The sequence below is a fragment of the Nelumbo nucifera genome, chromosome 8, assembly GCF_055504915.1.
Source record: "Nelumbo nucifera cultivar China Antique chromosome 8, China Antique-T2T, whole genome shotgun sequence".
NCBI classification, from domain to species: domain Eukaryota; kingdom Viridiplantae; phylum Streptophyta; class Magnoliopsida; order Proteales; family Nelumbonaceae; genus Nelumbo; species Nelumbo nucifera.
This window is the reverse complement of record NC_142656.1, coordinates 13,375,128-13,397,456: the sequence shown is the minus strand read 5'-3', so window position 1 is coordinate 13,397,456 and position 22,329 is coordinate 13,375,128. Positions and strand designations below refer to the sequence as shown.

The 22,329-nt window shown below is 38.6% G+C and overlaps 3 protein-coding genes across 3 annotated transcripts; 1 reads left to right on the top strand and 2 right to left on the bottom strand.

The window, feature by feature from the left end:
* Positions 1 to 1,508: 1,508 nt before the first annotated feature.
* On the top strand, positions 1,509 to 7,884 carry LOC104592348 (SH3/FCH domain protein). Its single transcript, XM_010251676.3, has 4 exons — positions 1,509 to 1,659; positions 1,791 to 1,873; positions 2,044 to 2,134; positions 7,654 to 7,884. The coding sequence occupies exons 1-4, from the start codon at positions 1,631 to 1,633 to the stop codon at positions 7,682 to 7,684; spliced, it is 234 nt and encodes a 77-aa protein (XP_010249978.1). The 5' UTR covers positions 1,509 to 1,630; the 3' UTR covers positions 7,685 to 7,884.
* Positions 7,885 to 12,010: 4,126 nt separating this feature from the next.
* On the bottom strand, positions 12,011 to 12,427 carry LOC104592347 (uncharacterized). Its single transcript, XM_010251675.3, has one exon. The coding sequence runs from the start codon at positions 12,425 to 12,427 to the stop codon at positions 12,011 to 12,013; it is 417 nt and encodes a 138-aa protein (XP_010249977.1).
* Positions 12,428 to 16,761: 4,334 nt separating this feature from the next.
* Positions 16,762 to 21,649, bottom strand: LOC104592346 (cytochrome b-c1 complex subunit 7-2, mitochondrial-like). The gene is made up of 4 exons (XM_010251674.3): positions 21,482 to 21,649; positions 21,242 to 21,399; positions 20,212 to 20,259; positions 16,762 to 17,149 (listed from the first exon to the last, which is right to left on the bottom strand). Exons 1-4 carry the CDS (start codon positions 21,576 to 21,578, stop codon positions 17,081 to 17,083), a joined length of 372 nt encoding a protein of 123 aa, XP_010249976.1. The 5' UTR covers positions 21,579 to 21,649; the 3' UTR covers positions 16,762 to 17,080.
* Between the last annotated feature and the right edge of the window lie 680 nt (positions 21,650 to 22,329).

Genomic DNA, 22,329 nt, shown 5'->3' with positions numbered 1-22,329 from the left:
GTTGCCAAGTGTCGCGGCTGCTGGGTTGCATCTTCCTCAGTTTGTCTTTTTGACTACCGCGGCTGCCGGACGTCAGTTCAGTTCGTCTCTTCGACTGCCGTGGTTGCCAGATGTCACCAGTTCACCCAACACCAGTAGGAACACCGAACACGAAGTCACGAACGGCGTTGACTCGTTGTCGAGTACCGCGGCTGCCGTTGCTACGCTGCATCTTCCTCAGTTCCTTCAGGCTCTAGGCTTTGGTCCTCCTCTTCGTTCTCTATAGGCTCCGAACACGAATGGCGTTGATTCATTGCCGAGTGTCGTTGGCCACCTGCATCTTCCTGCGCTGCGTTGTATCTTTCAGGTTAAATAATTTCAGTTTTAACCGAAATATCTGAAATAACCAAAAAAATTTTGGTTTGGTTTATTCGATTTTCACATATTTCTGTTCGGTCTACCATATAATTAAATCGGTTTTTAAAATTTCGATTTTTTTGATTAAGTTTTGAACTGAAAAAACCGAATGCTCACCCCTAATTGAAAATATCTCCCATAAATAAAAACATACAAATAGAGAAATATTCCCGAAACCAAATGTTCACCCTTAATTGGACAATATCTCACATAAATAAAAACATACAAATACAGAGATGTTCCCGATGCACAACTGCAAAAGAATGTGAGCACAATGTGAAGACAACCTTGTGAGGACCGAATCCGATCTCGATGTATGGCTACAATGGCTTGTTGGGACGTAGTATATTTGGAGAAGATCTGAATCTGGGACCCATGCCAAGGATTTTGGGTTTTTTATCGTTCAATCCACCCCCGTTAAATTTACTATAGTTTGTAATTTGTACAATTGGAACTTTCTTGGTAAACATCGTTCGAGGAATGAATCAAATTCAAGGGGGTAAAGAATCATAGATGGATGTATTGATAAATAAAAGGGAAAATTCCCGATTAGTACCATGTACTTTAGGCCTAGTGTCACTTTGGTTCTCGAACTTTAAAATGTGATAATTTACTATTCGAACTTTCAAAACGTGTCAATTCAATACTTACCGTTAACCAGCTGTTAATTAATCGTTAAATGACATTTGAAAAAAATACAAATGCCCTTCTAATGTCATATAATTTTCTTTATCAATTACCCAAATGTTATAAAAAATACAATGCCCTTCTAGTGGGCATTGGACCTCAACTTTATTGAACAGAAGAAGCAAGGATTTTTGATTGTTAATTTTTTTGTCAATGTTTGGATGCTTGATAAAGAAAGTTAGATGACACTTGAAGGACATTTATGTCATTTTAAAAGACATTTAAAGGCCGATTAAAAGCTGATTAAGCAAGGTACAAGTTTTGAAAGTTCATATATTGAATTATGGTATTTTAAAGTTTAAGGACTAAAATGGCACTAGGCACAAAATACCGAGTAGTAATCGAGAATTTTCTATAAATAAAACTCAAAAAAAAAATAATAGTCGATGAGGTGGACTGAGCTCTAAATTTCTAGAATATCTTAAATCTTAACCACGTGCACAAAAGATTGCATATTCCACAGTGCAACTCTGGAACCACGATCAAAAGCTATATCCCCATTCACCTTGTATTGAAGGTCGGAAACTGGAGAGATTAAAAGACTACCATGGCATCCTCAGCCGATCTTTCCAAAGGGTGAGTTATTCGAGTTTTATTCCTTTGATCGTTTTGCTTGCCTACCATTAATATTCATTCCTATGATTTCCATAAGAAGTTGCATTTTTTCCCTGTAAATTTCGCTTAAATATGATCCTTTTTGATTGAAGAGGGGTTGCTGTGACAAAACAAAACAAAGGTCCCCCTTTCAAGTTTCTGGTTCCTCTTTTATATGCCCCTGTCCTTCCCCTCAGTAAGTTTACTTTTCTTTTTTATTTGTTTTGTTTAGCTCTTATAAGTTTTTTTTTTCTTGGAATAAATTTTCAGCCTGTTATTTGTTTTCAGAATTAATTCAATTTCTTTTTCTTTTTTCGCTGATTTTCGTTGATGTTTCGGATTACTTTGGTGCATTTATATTATCAGTAAGACTCGGGCTTCGGAGGAATCCAGTTTTGAGGGATCGATTGTTCACCGTTGTCTTGGCAGGCGGTTTTCTTCATGGATTTTATTTGGTGTATCCTTTTTTTATTCTCTGTCGTGGTTTACTGTAGTCTGTTATAGTCACAAATATCTGAATCATCCTATATTGTTTTACATTTTATCTTGTAGCATTTTTGTTGATTTGTAACATATTTATATCAATTTTATGTAGTAATCATTTGGATTGTTTAATGATTCATTGATGTATGAAATTGCCGAGTTGTTAGAAAGGGAAAAAAAAAGAAAAAAAAAAAAAGAGAAGAAGAACTGAAGAAAAAGAATAACCTTAGGCTGTGTTTGGTTTGAAAGAAGAGGTAGGGAAATCTGTACAAGGTTTATATGGGTTTCACTTCTTTTCTCTATCTTTTCTTTCGAACCAAACACAGTCTTTTATTGCCCTTAGGTGTATGCATGAGGAATAATGTTTGGTTCTGTTTATGTGAACCACGAGATCCCATTTGTGATGAATGGCCAATATCTATCTCATAACTTGTTTTTTAGACACTATCAAGCCTGAATTGAGGTTGGTTTGGAAGGGTGCCAGTATAAGTTGACCATAGAAGCCATGTGAGCAACAACTGAGGCTCCGTTTCAGATGAGTGTGTTAGAGAATATCAACCTATTCAAGGACCTCACCTAATAGCTTAAGCTTTTAGATTGAATGGTTCTTTGAGATGGTATCAGAACAACTTTGACCAAGTGGTCTAGTGTTCGATCCTCATTACCCCCATTATAATTAATTAAGTTTTAGTACAAGGTATGGGCGAGCCTGTACTTGTTCACACTTCAAGCCCAATGAGCTTTCGTGTGAAGGGGCGTGTTAGAGAATATCAACCTATTCAAGGACCTCACCTAATAGCTTAAGATTTTAGGTTGAATGGTTCTTTGAGAGAGTAGAATGTGCAAATACAAATATGTACGTGTCATACACAGGCTGCATTTGTATTTGAACTGAACACATTTGTACTTACACTCTTCCCAAATGGATCCCAAGTTGCACTTAAATTTTATAGATGGAGTGGAATGGTGAAGCAGGATTTATTTGGCCATGCCAACCCCATATAATTCAGATGAGGTTTTGTTGATTTCAGTTGAGTTTGATGTGGGCACCGGAAGCAGCAGCAGTAATTTAGTGTTCTTAGCAGCAGCAATTTAGTGTTCTCATCCTATCTTATCTGCTTTCAGTAGCAGGGATTAGTAAGAGTCTTATCTATTCAGTGTTCTTATCTTATCAGTTCAGTAGTATGGATTAGTAGGGAGTCTTATCTTATCTTATCTTATCAGTTCAGTAGGATAGATTAAGGAAATCTTATCTTATCTTATCAGTTCAGTCTTATCTTATTAGTTTAATAGGATAGAGTAGTAGATTAGCAAGGAGTCTTCCTAAAAGTAGGATTCTACCTCTTGTAATCTCCTATTTAAGGAGCTGATATTATTCAATAAAGGTATCGAAAATTTCAGTCAAGAAGAGAGCAAAAGGAGAGTTGGTGATCTCTTGAACAAATCACCTTTAGGGCGGCAAGATAGGTTCTTCAACAGGAGGTTTCCCCGTGGACCGACCCGTGACGAGATCCTATTCCCGGGTCCATAACAATTTGGTATCAGAGCAAGGCGTCATGGGTGACCTTGAGCAGTTGAAGACTAGGGTTCAGGATCTGGAGCTCAAGATCGTGGAAAACAGCACGGAGGTGTGCAAGATCAAGGACGACGTCCGAGAATTAAGGCGCTTGATGGAGTTGTACTTTTCCAGCAAGGAAAGGAACCCGGAAGGGGCTGCAACCACAACCGGCCGCCGACCAGACGTGGCAGAATCGTTGGGCGAGCAGCAGGTCGTTGCCCCTAGCGCAGGTTAGCAACATCCAGAATGTCCCGATTAAGCAGGAATCCGGTGTCGTCGAGGTGTTGCAGAATCTTGGGATTGCATATCTTCAAGTTGTTGTTGGTGCTGGGGCAAGTGCTGGTGAAGGAGCTTGTATGCCTCATGTTGCGGCTGCAAATGTTGCAAAAGATTGTTTGTTAGCTGCAGTCAGATCAGATCCTAGGGCTGCACATATTTGGGTGAATCTTGCTAATGCATACTATTTGGCTGGTGATCATAGAAGTGTTGGAAAGTGCCTGGAGAAGGCAGCAAAACTGGAGCCTAATTGCATGTCAACTCGAAATGCTGTTGCGCTTCATCGTATCAAGGATGCAGAAAGGTCTCAAGATCCCACTGAACAACTTTCATGGGCTGCGAATGAAATGGCTTCAATACTCAGAGAAGGTGACTCTGCAACAATTGAGCTTTGGATAGCATGGGCAGGACTAGCCATGGTTCACAAGGCTCAACATGAAATTGCAGCAATAATTGGAACTGGACATAATGATTTGACGGAAGTGGAAGAGCGAGCTCTGTACACACTAAAGCAGGCAATAGAAGAGGATCCAGATGATGCGGTTCAGTGGCACCAGCTTGGCCTTCACAATCTTTGTACTCTACAGTTCAAGGCATCTCAGAAGTACCTTAAGGCTGCAGTTGGCCGCGGAAAAGAATGCAGCTATGCATGGTCAAATCTTGGTATCTCACTACAACAGTCTGAGGATGAACCCTCTTCATTGGAACCCGATCCAGGAGGGCAAAATCATTCCACCTATCCGGGATTCCTTTGACTGTGTTTCAAGACACCCATCCTGAATTCGAGCTTGAGGACAAGCTCGTAGTCCAGGAGGGGAGTAATTATGTGGGCGCCGGCAGCAGTAGCAGTAATTTAGTGTTCTCAGCAGTAGCAATTTAGTGTTCTCATCCTATCTTATCTGCTTTCAGTAGCAGGGATTAGTAGGAGTCTTATCTATTCAGTGTTCTTATCTTATCAATTCAATCTTGAGCTCCAGATCCTGAACCCTAGTCTTCAACTACTCAAGGTCACCCATGGTGCCTTGCTCTGATACCAAATTGTTATGGGCTCGGGAATAGGATCTCGTCACGGGTCGGTCCATGGGGAAAACCTCTTGTTTTCCCTTGTTCCTCCCTTTTCTTGAAGAACCTATCTTGCCGCCCTAAAGGTGATTTGTTCAAGAGATCACCAACTCTCTTTTTGCTCTCTTCTTGACTGAAATTTTCGATACCTTTATTGAATAATATCAGCTCCTTAAATAGGAGATTACAAGAGGTAGAATCCTACTTTTAGGAAGACTCCTTGCTAATCTACTACTCTATCCTATTAAACTGATAAGATAAGACTGAACTGATAAGATAAGATAAGACTTCCTTAATCTATCCTACTGAACTGATAAGATAAGATAAGACTCCCTACTAATCCATACTACTGAACTGATAAGATAAGAACACTGAATAGATAAGACTCCTACTAATCCCTGCTACTGAAAGCAGATAAGATAGGATGAGAATACTAAATTGCTGCTGCTGAGAACACTAAATTACTGCTGCTGCTGCCGGCGCCCACATCAGAGTTTATGACGCATTAACAAGGGACTATTGCAACAAATTTTTAATCTTGTCAGTGAACTATAAAGAACTTGAAATGGGGTGTCTAGTTGTAATGGTCATTCTAGTGCCCGTTTTATTCAAGTGGTATTTAGGCCTACTGAGAGGAATGCGACTCTCTCTCTCTCTTTCTCTCTCTTGTATGGATTAGTTTGTATTGAGAATCAATGTGAACATAGAGACTATTAAAGGTTTAGAGTCTCTTTAGTGGAGTTAGCAGAAGAAGATTTTTGTATGAAATATTTCTGATCATTTTTGGATTCTAATATCCCTTCCATCGAGTCCCTTGTCTGTATTTAGATCAGGCAGAATTAGAATTGTTGGTGGAATTGAAGGGGCAATTCTATGAGTCTCTGGATTCAACTTTTTGCGTCATTTCCATTGTGGAATGCAAGTCATCAAAATTTAGATTTGTAGCTTCAGATTCCGCTTCTTGCAGAATTAGGCATTGCAATCTTTTTGAACATGCTCTTATTTTAAGCAAGTATTGGATGTGCTTAATGGAGCTCTAGGTGGTCATCTGCGGCTTTTGGTCACTTTTCAATTTAGACTTTAGGATCATCTCATGGATGGTTCTCAAGATTCCATTGATATCTTTGGTATGTTTATAAAATGTGAGAACTTTTTAAAACTAGAATTAGAGTCTTGGTGTCAGATTGAAGTGAAAAATTGTGGCCCGAAAAGGATATTAGGTTGAGATTGGTAAGTCATTATTCATTGCTACCCTTCTGTTGCAACCTGCCCTGCCTTGAAGTCCAACTTCCATCTTTTTTTTTTTTTACACTTCAATCTCGAAGTTCCTAAACCACTTCAAGTCTTGCAATTTGAGATTCCCAGTGTTATGAAGCATGAAAGAATATCATGGAGCCATTGAATGGTAGGATGTGTAATCCCCTCTCTGTTTTTTACTTTTTCTGTTGGGTGGGGTCTGTGGCTAACTTCATCTCTATTCATCAATCAATTGGTAGAAATCTGCTCTGATGGTATTTGAAATTTAGCTGGTTTCCTTTCCCTTAATTGTTTACTTTTGTAACCAGTGACACATGGACAGGGACACAGGAATGAAAATCTCATGCATATCTAGGTGTCTGACTCCCCAAGATGAATAGACAAGGACTTGCAGACACATCTATAGAAAAGTATAAACTGTTAAAGTAGTTCACCTTTTTTTTTTTAAATAAAAGTAGTTTATCTTCCTTACCTGATCAAAAAATAAAAGTTTATCTTCATTACTTAACATTATATTACCCATAGAATTAGAGCAGGATGGGCAAAATGGAGGAGTGCATCTGAACTTTTATGTGATAGGCGGATGGCACTTAGATTAAAAGGAAAATTCTATAAAACAGTTGTAAGGCCAGCTTATGTTGCATGGAGAAGAGTGTTGGCAGAAATGTAAATGCTAAGATGGATGAGTGGAAAAACTAGGAAGGATAGGATTACAAGTGAAATCATCTGTAAGAACCTAAGATGGTTTGGTCACATGCTTAGAAGACCACCAACAGAAACAGTTAGAATAAGTGATTTGTTACAAGTTGTAGGGGCTAGAAGAGCTAGGGGTAGATCAAAAAGGACATGGGTAGAAGTAGTACAAATGGATTTAAGCACTAATAATTTAACAGTGGGTATGTTTTTAAATAGAACAGATTGGAAAAACAGGATTCATGTAGCCAACCTCATATGGTTGGGATAAGGCATGAATGATGATGATGACTTAATAATATTTTTATGGAATGTTAGTTGTAATTTATGCCAATTATGCAATGAGAGAAGGGAACATGTTATATAAGAAATGTCTCTTAAGATCCATGGAGTGTCTGGACAGACATGTCCGACACAGGTATTTCATTTGGGAGAGTCCTTGCAACACTAAAAACTAAGCTCAAGCCAGACTAATTTTTCCATAGTTTCAATTTGAATAAAATGGTAAATTTGTATATCATAGGAGTTTATCTCTGAGATTGGAATTTACACTACAAAGTATTTTTGATGAATTCTTCTGGTTCACTGGAGGTTTGTAAATATTCTTCTCTTTCTATCCAGATAAGCATTTCCTTAAATTATTCCAGAACTGACTTGTACGATATTGAGAGCAAGTGAAATTGCAGAGGTTGAGAGACGCATTGTTTCAAAGCTTATTGGTTTTGGTTTTTGTTTGAAGAGATAAATGTTCAAGAATTGCTTGTGACAGACTTGGATAAGCATTCTTTTCATTCCTTTATGAGAATTAAGCTGTGTTTTGTATTACATTTTCCAAATAAAAAGAAAAAAAAAGACCAAAATCTACTTTGACCAATTCATACAAGCTCTCTTTATTGGTGAAGTATTAAAATGCATATGCAGCCATCCCCCTGAAAGTCTGGGAAAGTAGTTCAGTCTGTTACTACTGCAGAATGGGAAACCAGTGCATATCTGATACTATTTTGTACCCTCAAACAGAACCCACGGCGGGCATTGGAAAAGGGTGATCGATAATTTTTTTTCCCTTATTACAAGAAAGAATTAGAGAAGGTCGACTTGAGAGTTCATTTGAGAGTTGAGACTGTTGCTTACCACTATTGCGTACTGTTATTGCCTGTTTCTGTTACTGCCTACTTCTGTTAACAGTTATATTATTACACCTCACCTTCATGCACACTTAAATTTAGATTTAGAATCCCACACTTGATCGATTATCCTATGCTCAGTGTGAAGGTTTAAACTCACTGATCTGGGGTTTTCACAGCCTGGTTTACAAAGTTATTACGGAGTGGCGTTAACAACCATTCACAAGCTGTTGCCATTAATGGCGATCCCTTTATTAACAACAAACTGTCACAACTGAGAGACAAAGTTCCCCTCTTACAAGAAAGAAATTGAAATTAAGGTCTTTGGGTATACTGTTGTCCAAAAGTTGTCTCCTGTTTGGGCTAGAATCAATAAATGGGGTTGGATTGTTGTAAGATGTTTTTTAATTTAGAGCAAAACAAAACTTTATTGCTGGAGGGAATTAGCAGAAGATACAAAGAAGTCCTTTTAATCAAATGGGGGCCATATGATTGTTGGTTCTGGGTATATGTGTGATGCTTACAGAGTGGAAACATGTGAAAAGATGCAAAATATTGTCTATGAAGCCTGGTTGAGACCATTATCATTCTGCTTTCCTGTCTTGAAGTTTCAAAACCTCCTCTTTTGCATCAGAAAATATGATTAATCTTTTAATACCGCACTCAACAACTGCTTGTAAACCTGTGTTCATTGCCCATGGTTCCATAGCTAACTGTTGGTAATATTTCAGACCTTGCTCGCAGCTGAAAGGCAGAGATTTTGAGCATTAAATAAATATAACTCACTCCTGCTCTTTGAGTTTCTGGATCATAAAGTCCATCAACATATAAACGTGCCAGGTTGTCTTGAATGAATGTGGCATCTGCATTAAATTCCAGTTGTTATAACCTACTCCTTGGAGCTAAAAATAAGGATATCATTTGGTTTTTGGACAATGGTACCATTTATCTGGGTCTAGTGCCACTTTGGTCCCTGAACTTTAAAACATGACAGTTTATTATCCAAATTTTCAAAATGTGTCAATTTAGTACTTACCGTTAATCAGTTGTTAAGTGGCACTCGAAAAAACACAAATGTCCTTCGATTATCATCTAATTTTCTTTATCAATCATCCAAACGTTGACAAAAAATGAATAGTCCTAAATCTGTCTCTTCTATTCAAAAAAGTTGGGGTCATATCAAGGTTTAAAGTATCGGAAACGTAAGGTGTATTGGAAAGATAATTTTAAGAGATGTATCGGGATACACTTTGTATACATATGGATACGGACGAAAAATCAAGATATGCATAAATATGCTAAAAACTCAAATCCTAAAAAATATATTAATAACGATAGTTACAAGTTTTATGTGATTGTAAATAAGTTATTTAAAAGTAAAAAACTTTAATTTAATGGTCTATATAAAATTTGAGATACCGGGACAGTTAATAATTATTGATAAATGATGGAATAACTAAAACGTGAAAAAACAAAAAAAAAAAACTAAAATGTATATTGATATACATTAGTTTTAAAATAATCAATACGGTTTATCTTAATATTTATTAATACATAAATTTTAATAATTAATTCTAACATTTATTAATAAGCATACACTAAGAACAAGAGAAAATTTACTTAACAATAAAAATTCATAAACCTATTGCAAGCAAATGGGCGTGGCTTAGTGGTGAACCTCTAATTGTTAAAGCCTAATGGCTAGTGCTTGAATCTTGTTATTGCTAAGTTTTTAGTTTTATACTAACAAAACGAATTTAATGAGAAAGAGGGTTATTAATTAATGAAACAAATGAGAAGAGAATTCCTATTAGGTGCTAAAATTGAAATTCAAAATTAAAATTATGCATTAATTATAAGAGTAATTAACTAATTAATGAGAGTGAAATTGCACTTAAATATAGGAGTAAATATAAAATTAATAAGAGGTAATTCGGCCCTAAATATAATTTAATGAAATTAATGAGAGAGAAGGGGGCTTGTATCAGGCTGTATTTTCGAAACCATATTGGCCGATACAAACTCAAAACAGTTCGATACAGGGCCCAAAATAGTCTAATACAGACCTATACATACGAAAAAGAACGCTACAGATAATTTCTATGTGTTCCATGTATCATACTTGTACCAAAACGATACGTATCGGTTAATACAATCCGATACGTTGTGAAATTTTGAAGTTTGGGCCACGGCTCAGTGGGCATTCTAGTGACCCCAACATTTTTGAATAGAAGAGGCAAGATTTGAGGCTGTTCATTTTTTATCAATGTTTGGATGGTTGATAAAAAAAATTAGATGGCACTCAAAGGGCATTTGTGTTTTTTTCAAATGCCACTTAACGGTTGATTAACTGTAGGTACTGAATTGACACATATTGAAAGTTCGGATACTGGATTATCATATTTTAAAATTCAGAAACCAAAATGGCACTAACGCCAAATTACAGAGTATTAACTAAAATTTATGATTTCTTACATCACAAAGAGACGCATTATGCCAAAGAGATTTTGCTTCTAACGTTTGATGCTTAGATTAATGCCAAATGAGACACATTTGAAGAAGAGATGGTTAAGTGTCTCTCTTCACGAGGAACACAAAAGACAGAGGTCCTCCACTTTTGCTTTTCTTTGGTCCATAAACCTACTTCTAACAATTACCTTGTGAGAAAAGCTTGTATTTATGAGTGAGGGATATTTGTCTTGTAGATGCGCATCCATTTGAAAAATCCACCAGATGATTGAGGTTTTTGCTGAGGAAAGTTCTTTTCCACAATAATTTATCTCCTTTGTTCTGCTTGGGATTGCTTGTTTAAGTATTATGGTGCCAATGCAAGTTTTAAAACAATGGCGTTGGAAAATGATTTTGGTGGCAAGAAATTTGTCTTCATGTTGATTTTCGAAATGACAGCTCCAGTAGGGAGGATTATAGGCTGGGACTGTGCTGAGCACCTATTGTAGGTGTTTGGCATTGATGCCATTGCTTCAGAAATGTTTTTTGAGAAAACAGTACTGTATGCATGAGGGTCGTTTTCTCAGAAAATGGCTCCTTTTTTTGTTTAACATCGATGCTGTTATATAGGTTGCTTTTTGAGAAAACAATACTTGATTTTGTTTGGTATCAGTGCTGTATAACTGTTTTCAGCATTGGTTTACATTATCCAACACCCTATGACACATTAATGCCACACCATTGCACTGCGGCAGCAATGGGCTGTTTTCTAAGAAAACATTAAATTTAATGTTTTTTCAGACCATATTTTTCTGATTTCCAAGATATAGTCTGGAGCAATGTTTTTTTTTTTTTTTTAAAAAAAGGATACTAAATAAAAGGCCATTTTCTGAAGCATCACTTTTTCTAACATGACACCGATGTGGTATCATTTTCTCATAAAACAATTATCGATGCCAAACAGTGCCATTATTAGGGGCCTGGCTTGGCCCTCCCACCAACTTGGGCCGGGCTGAGGTTGGTGTGGAAAATCATAGATTAATCCACAGTTGATTAATTAATTAATGACTCAAGTAAGAGCAGTTTTCTCATCAAACCCATAATAATTCCATGTATCAATATCATATTATATACAACTTTGTTTTAGAAAATCATATTATATACATCGTAATGATTGAATCTTTAGTTTAATTTGTACAAAATCCAGCATCATCTTTCCATTTGATTTTGAAAAAAAAAGGAAGCCAAGAACAGAAAAACAGGTAAAAAACTAAGGCTATGTTTGGTTTCATAGAAAATAAGAGGAAAATTTGTTAAGGAATTTCAGATTATTTTCTATCAAACCATACACAGCCACAAAACTAACGGATATTCATTTCGAACTTCGTCAAGTATAGTCACAGTTTTAGAGGGACAGGGAAATAAATAATCCTTAACCCTCGTTGGAGTCCGGGGATCCTTCCTCATTGGCGCGATTCGGGGGATCCGAAGCGAGTCGGGACGCAATCGCCGAATGGTACATGATGTCGTGGAAGTTTGCATTCTTCATCGTCTTCATCCGAAGCTGCCTCGCCTTCTCTTCCGTGAAGCAACCCGGTGGGAATCGAGATCTGGCTTTCGCCGCTTTGTAATGAGTTTCAGATTCGTTCGTTTTCTTGGTAGAGGCGTCGGAGCTGTCGTTGTTGCTACTGTTATCTTCAGCATGGTCGGGATGAGAGGAGCAGACGAAGAATGGGGTCAACGAATTGGAAGAGGATGCTTTCCGACTACATGAATCGGGTTTACGGCGACCGGAGGAAGCGCATGCTTGGATTCCGGCAGGTTGAAAAGACAGGAAAGTGGTAGCCATCAGAGAGAGAGAGAGAATGAGTTACGGCAAAGGAAGGGGGGAAGAGTTTATTACAAATTTAAAGACGAGGGAAGGGAGAAACGGATAAGACCGTTGAAACAGCGGTTTGAACAATGAACAGAGCGCATCCGACGTGGTTTTACAATTTTGGAACCGTTCCTTCACCGTCTATTGCGGATTCCTGTCGTCAGGTTGGCCTGTAACCGATGTAAACGGGTATCCGATTGCTTGGGTGTACAATCTACGCGGCTCCGGTTATATATGATTTGATCATAAATTTTGGACCCGAAGATAGTTGGATAATTCAGATCTACGTATTTCAAGACCTATTAAGAATCGGATTCAAGGTCAAATCCACCGTTTTTTTCATTTTTATAAAGTTTAGAGTTTTGTGTTATTCATGGTAATTTGTCCGTGTTCGCACGTATCCGAATAGTTCTGATCATTTGATGGGGTCCGGTTTGGAAAATTTATATTTGATCCATACCCGATTATGCCGGATTTTGTCTTTTAAGGAAATAATAGAGTGTGAAGTGCATTACCATGATTAAATATTTTTTTTTAGGATCATTGATTAAATTAAACTCATGAAGAATCCAAACTGAAATAAACCGGGGTGGAGCTGTGGAAGCCTGGAAACCTTGAAGGAGATATTATATTAGTTGGGTCCTGATGAGGGCAGATTTGGCCCTCCAGTGAAGTTGCGACACGTGGTACCTCGTGACAACTAGGCAAGCCCCCAGGCAACAACTTACCAAGTTGGTCCCCCCCGGGCATCGGTCTGGCTGGCCTGGCGCGACCTGGCGCGGCCTGCGCGCGACCTGGCACGGCCTGCGCACGACCTGCGCGGCATGCGTGAACTGCGCGAACTGCGCTTCCTGGCCGGATGAGCCTGCCACATGCGCCGACCTGGCAATCTGGCCTGGACGCAGGCGCCGACCTGGCGATCTGGCCCGGACACAGGCGCCGACCTGACAACAAGACCCGGACACAGTCGCTGACCTAATGACTTGACCCGGACACAGGCGCTGACCTGGCAACCTGGCCCGGACACCGACCCGCCGACTGACACAGGCGCCGACCTGGCGATTTGGCCCGGACACAGGTGCCGACCTGATGACCTGACCCAGACACAGGCGCCGACCTGGCAACCTGGCCCGGACACCGACCCGCCGACTGACACAGGCGCCGACCTGGCGATCTGGCCCGGACATAGGCGCCGACCTGACAACATGACCCGGACACAGGCGTCGACCTGATGACCTGACCCTGACACAGGCGCCAACCTGGCAACCTGGCCCGGACACCGACCCGCCGACTGACACAGGCGCCGACCTGGCAACCTGGCTCGGACACCGACCCGCCGACAGACACAGGCGCCGGCCTGGCAACCTGGCCCGGACACCGACCCGTCGACTGACAGGCGCCGACCTGACAACCTCGAGGAGTTCATCACCGTACCCCGGTTCTGACGGGATATGACGTCTTACCATTTGAAGGCTTTTTACCCACCTAACCCGCGAGGGCACCACTATATAAGGACTCCGACCCCCAAAGCCAAGGAGGGGAAAAAAGAGTATGGTAACCCCCGCTCTCTAGCTCTCTCATTTCTCTCCAAGCCCTCTGTAATCAGAATGCTAACTTAGGCATCGGAGAGTCCCCGCCGGGAAAATACCCCCGGGTCCTCTGATTCAGTTCCCGCAGGTCCCTCAGCTCCCGCTGTCTACAAAGGAGAGAAAATCACCTCACGCAGGGGGTAGTCGGGTAGCGCTGCACCAGGGAGCTCCACCATCCTCTGAGTTGCAGACCGCCTAGGAGCAAGTCAAGTGACGAGTTCGCCATTAGGGAACACTACCAGGTAGTTCGCCACCAGGCAGTTCGCCATCAGGCAGTTCGCCACCAGGCAGTTCGTCATCAGGCAGTTCGTCACCAGGCAGTTCACCATCAGGCAGTTCGCCACCAGGGAGCACTGCCGGGCAGTTCGCCACCAGGCAGTTCGCCATCAGGCAGTTCGTCACCAGGCAGTTCGCCATCAGGCAGTTCGCCACCAGGCAGTTCGCCATCGAGCAGTTCGCCACCGGGCAGTTTGCCCCCAGGCAGTTCGCCATTAGGCAGTTCGCCACCAGGAAGCATCACCAAGCAGTTTGCCACCAGGCAGTTCTCCCCCGGGAAGTTTGCCACCAAGTAGCTCATCATCAAGGCACGTCACCACCAGGTCAAACACGAGGTACTTAGCCAAAAAATTTTACACATCCCAAAAAATGGTACGTGACCAAAAACGGTTACATCAGGTCCTAAGTCCAAATCGCACGTTTTCTTTGCTATCATTTTTCTATTTCTTTCGCTGTTTTGTCAAATGCTTTAAAACTACCAGAAATGCAATTTTCAAATTGAGCTAATCCATTCTCATGACTTGGGCGGGTCAGATTGAGCTTTTACCAAAATTTGAATGGATTCGGTTGAAAGGCCCAAGCCCAACAGCCAAAGTAATCCCTCTATATTCATATTCGCAGGGATGGAGACCGAGCTGTTGACTGTATCGCGAATGAAAAAGTTTTGCGAATGTGTCGTCCACCTATTCTTCTTAAGAACTAAACTACATTTTTCCTGGGTTTTTTTCTTGAGATACTTCCTGTATATATCCAAAAATAAAAAGAAAAAAGAAAAAAAGAAGCCGCCAGTTGCAATGTAGAAGTAGAACCCAATAAAATAGAGATTGAAGGAAGAGGTGAACAACTCTACAATTCTGACTTAGGCTGCTTTTCTTTGCAGGTACATACAAAACAAGTCCGGATCTGCTATCTCTTCTCAGTAGAATATGGACATCTTTGAAAATCTTCATATGTTAGGAACTGATAACAGAAAATTGTGGTATGTCTAGCGTAACGTCTAGTGTTGTTTGTAGGTAGCAGATCCAGATGCCTCACGGGGACAGACCTATAGTATTTTGACTCTGTATCTCCTGCCCACTAGAATTTTACTCACGCCTATCCACAAAACACTACCTCCATGCATTGAGAACATCCACATGTAAGAGGATAAGATGTTCCCCATGTGTAGCTGTGATGTGTAGGTGTGGGTAGGAAATCCAAACTCTTCAACAAAACTTCTTCCAAATTATGGCCATGCTTAGGAGTGTTTATGTTAAAAATAAGTGCTCAAAAACAATTGCTTATTTGAAGAAACACTTATTTGTATTTGGCACTCATTTTAAATGCTTATTTTAAAGAATAAATACTTATTTTATATTGGCTGTTTGATGGTCTTTTTCTCCAATAAGCATTTCTGACTCTTTTGTCCTTTATTTTCTTTCAAATTTTCAAAATATACCTTCAGTTTTTCAAACTTATGTGGGTGATTGGTGGGCTCTCTCTCTCTCTCTGCCCTGCCCTCTGAAATAGGACATTTAACTTTCAGGAAAAACAATTATATTTGAGTGGATTAATAGAACAGCTGCAAGAAGTGGATTACTATCTGGTTTAAGACCCTTTGACCATTTCATTCAAAGCAAATTTGAGTCTCAATATGGAGAACAAAAGTAAATGATTAAACAGCGACGCCTCACTGTAATATTCCAATTAGAAAAGCATTAATTATTAAAACCAGGTAATGACCAATTTCTTAAAAATGTCGAACAAAATTCTTGCTAGAGCCCACAATTAGGGAAAAAAAAAAAAGAACGGGACAATCGTAACATGGGATTGGGCTTTCACAGAGTTGGGATGCTTGTCTTTGACCATTTCACCTGTATTGCATATATGGACCTGAACTCGTTTTCTGTGACGGGAGATTCCAGTCTCTCCCGATCTTGGGATGCTTGTCTTCATGTGAGAACAGCAACCTGATGCAACTCTTGTAGATAGGGAAGATGAACGGAGAACCAATTGATGGAGAGGAAAGTGGAAGGGAAGAGGAGGGAGAGGAAAGGGTGAGCAATGTGAGGGAATAGAGAAAGACCTAAAGGAGAGAGGTTCTTGCCACTACTCTGTTTTTCATCTCAAGGTAAGAGATGATCAACAGTAAAATGGAAAAGGTGTTTATTGTGTAAACACTTGAGAAAAGCTGAAAATTTGGGCTTAAAAAATAAACTCTTATTTCCTAAACACCAATAAATGCTTAATGATATAGTCCCAACTCTTTCTTCAGAAATATCGTTTTTATTTCTCCAAATATATCATCCTCATAGAGAGAAATAAGGATGATATCACGCCAAATCTCTAATTACAACCATAATTTAGCTCAAATTATTGAATCCGAAAGTTAAAACTCTCTCATGCAGTCATGCCAAATGGGGATGGCAAATACAGTGATCAAGCATAAAACGGCTGGCCAAATGAATAAGTCCACACAACTACCCTTCATTTTCCAAATCAGTGCAATGTGCAATAAATACTACTCAAGTTAGTTCAACAACAGAAATTCATCCAGTTTTGGATAGGGATTATTACTTGTTAGCAAGTAAACCACTTGCTTAGATATGGCAAAAATGATGATCGAACCATACCCAACGATGCCAAAAGAAATTCGTCAACAAAATACGATACCATTTTCTGAGACGAATAGATACCAAACGTCTCAGTTATCACGGTCCACCACTAAAGAATCTATCAGAAAACATGATGAACAAGATCCAGGACTGGTGCAACAATATAATCAGGGAATGGTGCGTTGATAAAGAGGTAATGCTCCCAATGCCTCCCTCTCTGCTCTTTCCTTCTTTACCTGCATAAAAATATAACCCAACATTGATCACAATTGGAGCTTATTGTCACCTCAACACAAAAGAGACATTGCAATAGCTGTTTTACAGATTTTGTGCTGATAGTTTAGGTTTACCCTGCAGAGATCAACCTGTTTGAAAGGATGATATCTGTATTGAATGGAAAAAGGAATAAAGTGACCACAATCCATTCTCAAATATTCAGTGCAGGTAATTGAGAGCATCTAATTAGAAGGTGCACATTCAACCTCCAGACAAACCAAACAGGAATACCATGTAATTCACATGTAGAGCTAAAAACTAGGAAAGAAAGTGAACAAATAAAAGTGACAAAAGTATGAATTTTTTATTTTTTCAAGGTGTAAATTTGGAGTGAAGTTATTTATCGTGCATTTGTTTAAACACTGCAGGAGAAGAAAATTCTCCTTCACTGTTTGTGTGGGCAATCATATCCTTCCAGACCTGAGATGCTCACAAATTAATATGAATTCAGAGAAACAAACAAGGACTTTACAATTGGATAAATTGAATAGAAACTAGGAAAAAGAAGAAAGATGTCAGTCACTAATCATGGGCATGATCATGAGAAACTCATACCCTCTTTTTTGAATCAACCACCCTTGGAATTGTAGTTCCAATCACTGGCGAAACAAACTACAAACCATACCCACTATCAAGCAGAAAAGGGAAGAGACAATCTCAAGAAGTGGACAGTGAACAGCTAGAAAGAAGCTAACCTGCATAACCCTTTTAGAGTGAGCAGTGCTACCAATGCAGTCAAGTATGAATTTTGGCTTCCTTAGTTGATGCAATGACAAATTGGTGGCTTTTTTTCGAAAAGATAAAGTAGTTATGACTACTGCCAAAGAAAATAGCTCTCTTGCCATATGAAAATCCACATATGAACGGCAGTCGTATGGGAATAAATAGGATCTTTTCTGGTGCCATATGAACTTTCATAAAAAGATAAAGCATAGCAGAGTCGAAAGCACTTTTTGTTCATGGCTGGTTACCACAGGCCATTTAAAGTGCTACCGTATAGCAGTTTTTTTTTTTTGGGTTGGGATATTTTATTCATATAATCATATGTATACAGAGTATACACTTTATACAGACCCATTGTACAGCCCTTTGTGTACAAGGGTTTTCACACTTTTCAAATATTATCTTTTTTATAAGTACTTTTAAATATACTCTTATACATTACATTTTTCCAAAAAAAAACAGAAAAAAAAAAGATTTCAACACAGAAAGATCAGTAGAATGTTTTTTTTTTTTATCAGCGAAAGATCAGTAGAATGCTGGAATTATTAATAGATCCCAAAACCTTCATAGAATAAAGCGGTGGTCCTTTGAGACACTAAGAAGCAAGCAGTTCTTCAATGGTTAGCTAATCTTGTTAGTAATAGTTTACCGAACTCATCACAATCTTCTTGGCCCAACCAGTTCTTCAATTTGTGCCCAAGGTGAGAGGCGCACACCTTTTTGAAGCAAGGTGCAAAAATACAAAAAAATTGCTAAAAATAAAAAATGTCAGAAATATTCAAAAAATGCAAAAAATAAAAACATTAAACATAATATTAATAAGAAATATAAACTTAAATGTTAAAATTAATGGTTTAAAAAAACCTATTATCTAAAATTAAAATACATAAACTTAACATGTAAAGCATATTCAAATGAAAATTTAAAAATAAAATCAAACATATAAAACATTTCCAAGCATGTAAAGCCCACAATCACTTTTTTTCCTCAATTGCAATACTTCAAGTAGCTAATGTGATGTAAAACATATTACATTTTTTATTCTACAAGTCCATGTTAGGGCCTTAAATTCTTAATTCTCACACAAAAAATAATGATTTTACAATTTTAATTGCCTTTTAAGAAGATATTTTACTAAGATGAATGAATGAATACCATTGGGCCAAGGTGCAAGGCACATCAAGCACACGCCTAGGTGCACCCCTTTTGAAAGTGCTGCGTCGCCTACCCTAAAATGCGCCTCGCCTGGGGGTTCTCGGAGCTCCGGTTCGCCCCCAGCCTAGCCGTTAGGCCAAGGTGAAAGGCACATCAAGCACACGCCTAGGTGCACCCCTTTTGAAAGTGCTGCGTCGCCTACCCTAAAATGCGCCTCGCCTGTGTGCCTAGGCGCACTTGAGGCACGCCTTTTAAATCACTGGGCCCAACAAAATTGTGAAAAATATATTGGTTAAATAAAAGAAAAGAATTAGAACAAGCACTTGAAGGTAGTGGTGATCACCCCTATTTGAAGGAGAAGTTACCCCCCAAGAAAATGATTCCAAGCCATGACTGAAACCTACTCAGAGTTTTCCTTCTTTTGAAAAGTAAGAAAGAACATATGTAATGAATACTATAGGGGAAAGAAATCCCTATTGAATTTAGAACATGCACAGATATCCTCAAGTAAAAGGAAACCTGAAACAAAGTAGAGTTTACCACTTTATCTACTCCCATTACATCTCTGTGAACGAAGGAAACATATTTTCCTCTAAAGAATAAACATAACATGTTCTCAGACAATGAATAAACAAAAATAAAATAAATGAGAAACATAACATGGTCTCACACTCAAATGCAAAAAAGATGAACCTTACCCACCTTGATCTCCATCAATCATAAGTTGGTAAATGTTTGACTAGAAACTTCCACAAATAACATAACAAGTTATATTATTTTTATCAAGGAAAGGAACATGGCATAACATTACAAATGTTAGAAGGATACCTCCACAACCAAATATGATAAATCACATAACAAATATAACAATTAATAACGCATACACCTCAAAGGTAAAATGCAACCATTCAAAAGTTAACGCATTTAGCTGACAGTTAAGTTCTGTAGCAGACAGCCTGGCCAAAGCAGGATCTCATAGGGATTTCTTATATAGCGATAGAGGATAGAGTTAAGCCTATGTAGTGTTTAAGTGTGTTTTAGTGCTTCCATTGTACATTCTCTCATATACACTTCCTCTTTTAATGAAATTTGTTACCTTTTAGCTCAAAAAAAAAAGTTAATGCATTTAGTTAGGACCACTTACTAGAGTTAACATGTCCTGAAGATAGCTCCTAAACGGTGTCTGCATTGCCTGCAATAATGTAGAAAATCTTATTGCATAAGAGAACACATACTAGCAATTAATAACACATACTAAGTAATTGTATCTAATTAAGAATATTTGCTCAATTTCTTTTTTTTTTGGTTTCTTTTAGTACAGCAGGAAATAAAATGAGCAATAAAAAATAGACAAACATGCTGCTAGAGATTCACTCTGTGACTTTATTGCATTTGGAACCTCCTAGAATGCTCAAAATCTAATATTAACTAACCTGCATCATTACACCTTAAGCCAATTAAGTTGATTTCATCACAGGAATCACTAAGACAAAACCACATCTGAATATAGAATTGCATTTCAAATAAATCGGTTCCAGATTTTACCTATATTTAGTGTTATATGAAGTTACCTGTACATACATGAAGGGATGCCTTTGATTAGCATGTTCAGAGCATCGGGTGTATGAAATGCATTAACAATCAGATACATATTTTCTCATTTTAGTGGATGTATTATATAGTTATATTTAGTATTGTGATATATATATATATATATATATAGATTTGTATGATGCACTGCAACATACGGATGCCTTGTTCCTACATTAGCAAGCGAGATGCAAAGCATAGGCTTGATACATAAGCATGACAGGAAGAAAAAACTCAATGCTAGTGACATTTATAAGAACGATAGATAATAACTGCTCTACAGCTATTAACCTGTGAAAGCATATAAATTCCCAATTCGTTCATATCACGTCTACAAGTATACACCTAGAATTTACGGTTACAATAATGAGTATACTGCATCCATGCCCCACCCTTCCCCCAATTTTCTGATTCTCAACTTGCAACGATGCCAGTAAAAAGTCCAGTGGAACAATGAACAAAAGGGATTCTGCAGAACGGTCTAAATGAAAGATTACAGAAAAGGAAATCAAAATACAAACAATAGAATATCAAGAACAAAGTGAGGAAAGAGAAAATTAGCACAAAAGGAAAAAAAAAAGAACCTGTAAATCTTCGGGAAGGTACTCGTGTTTCATGGAAAGATCCATGGCGCGCTTGAGACGCTGAATCCTTGCGTCAACGATCTCACGAGGAAGGCGAGCCAGTGCTTCCTTTATGTCCAAATCGTACATCGGATCGTAGAGGTCATCATATCGAAGCCCTATAATGCATAAAGAAATCAACTCAATCAAATCCAGAAGACATAATAAGGAACATTAACCGGAAGAAGAAGAAACCCTAACCGTATTTCCTGAGGCGTTTGGAGAGGGCTTTCATATGCTGAGCAGCGAACCAGTTCTTCGATGGATTTAAGAAGGATTGAAACAGGGACGAAGCCATGGCTACGAACTTCTCTGCAACTCTCTCTCTCTCTTGCGCTTCCTCTTACAACTTTCACAGCCAAATAACGATTAAAATGAATTAATCATTCCCTCACGGCTTACCCCGTTTTATGACCATTGTCGATTAGAGCCGTTTGATTTGTGGACCATAACAATTTTGATGATCATCCAGTCCTCCACAATCCACATGAAGAAATCCGCGGTGGCCGATCCAGAGGGTCTATGGGCCGGGCTTTTAGGTCAGTTCAAGCTAAACGTAGGCCATGGAACTTGTTATTAAGTCTGGGCCCAGCCAAAGTCTACTGTCCTTTTAGCCGCACCCAGACCATAAGGCTTTATTTGTCATTTGCTTGCAGACCTGCAGTGCAATTTCATTTACTCTGGTGTAAAAGTACGAGAGTATAAAATAAATGAATTGAATCCAAAGTTTGCACTAATTTTGTTGTAAGTTCTACTTTTTATCGTTTGTTTGCGGTGATGGAAAAACAAAATAAAATCTGAACTAAAAATTAACCAAATTTTGCAATTACTGATTTACACCTCTTATACATTTGTACCAGTGCAAATGAAAAATTGGCCAACAAGCAGAAACTAAAGATAAAGCCCAGCACATTAAACAATGTATATCTAGTTTCTTTTTCCCTTTCGCTTACAACATAAGGATCCATATTCAATATAGATTCAGATGAAAAGAAAAGAAAATATATTTACAATAAATTCATTTAAAATTTGACCCAGATATCTATTTC

What these genes read in the sequence shown, in the direction of transcription:
- LOC104592346 (XM_010251674.3), bottom strand. Translation starts at nt 21,578, where the DNA reads ATGGCTTCGTCCCTGTTTCAATCCTTCTTAAATCCATCGAAGAACTGG. An exon ending in ACCTTCCCGAAGATTTACAG is followed by an intron (nt 20,260 to 21,241) that starts GTTCTTTTTTTT and finishes ACATTATTGCAG; the next exon opens with GCAATGCAGACACCGTTTAG. An exon ending in TTCAGGACATGTTAACTCTA is followed by an intron (nt 17,150 to 20,211) that starts GTAAGTGGTCCT and finishes ATTTTTATGCAG; the next exon opens with GTAAAGAAGGAAAGAGCAGA.
- LOC104592348 (XM_010251676.3), top strand. Translation starts at nt 1,631, where the DNA reads ATGGCATCCTCAGCCGATCTTTCCAAAGG. An exon ending in TCAGCCGATCTTTCCAAAGG is followed by an intron (nt 1,660 to 1,790) that starts GTGAGTTATTCG and finishes TTTTGATTGAAG; the next exon opens with AGGGGTTGCTGTGACAAAAC. An exon ending in CTTCATGGATTTTATTTGGT is followed by an intron (nt 2,135 to 7,653) that starts GTATCCTTTTTT and finishes AAATTATTCCAG; the next exon opens with AACTGACTTGTACGATATTG.
- LOC104592347 (XM_010251675.3), bottom strand. Translation starts at nt 12,427, where the DNA reads ATGGCTACCACTTTCCTGTCTTTTCAACCTGCCGGAATCCAAGCATGC.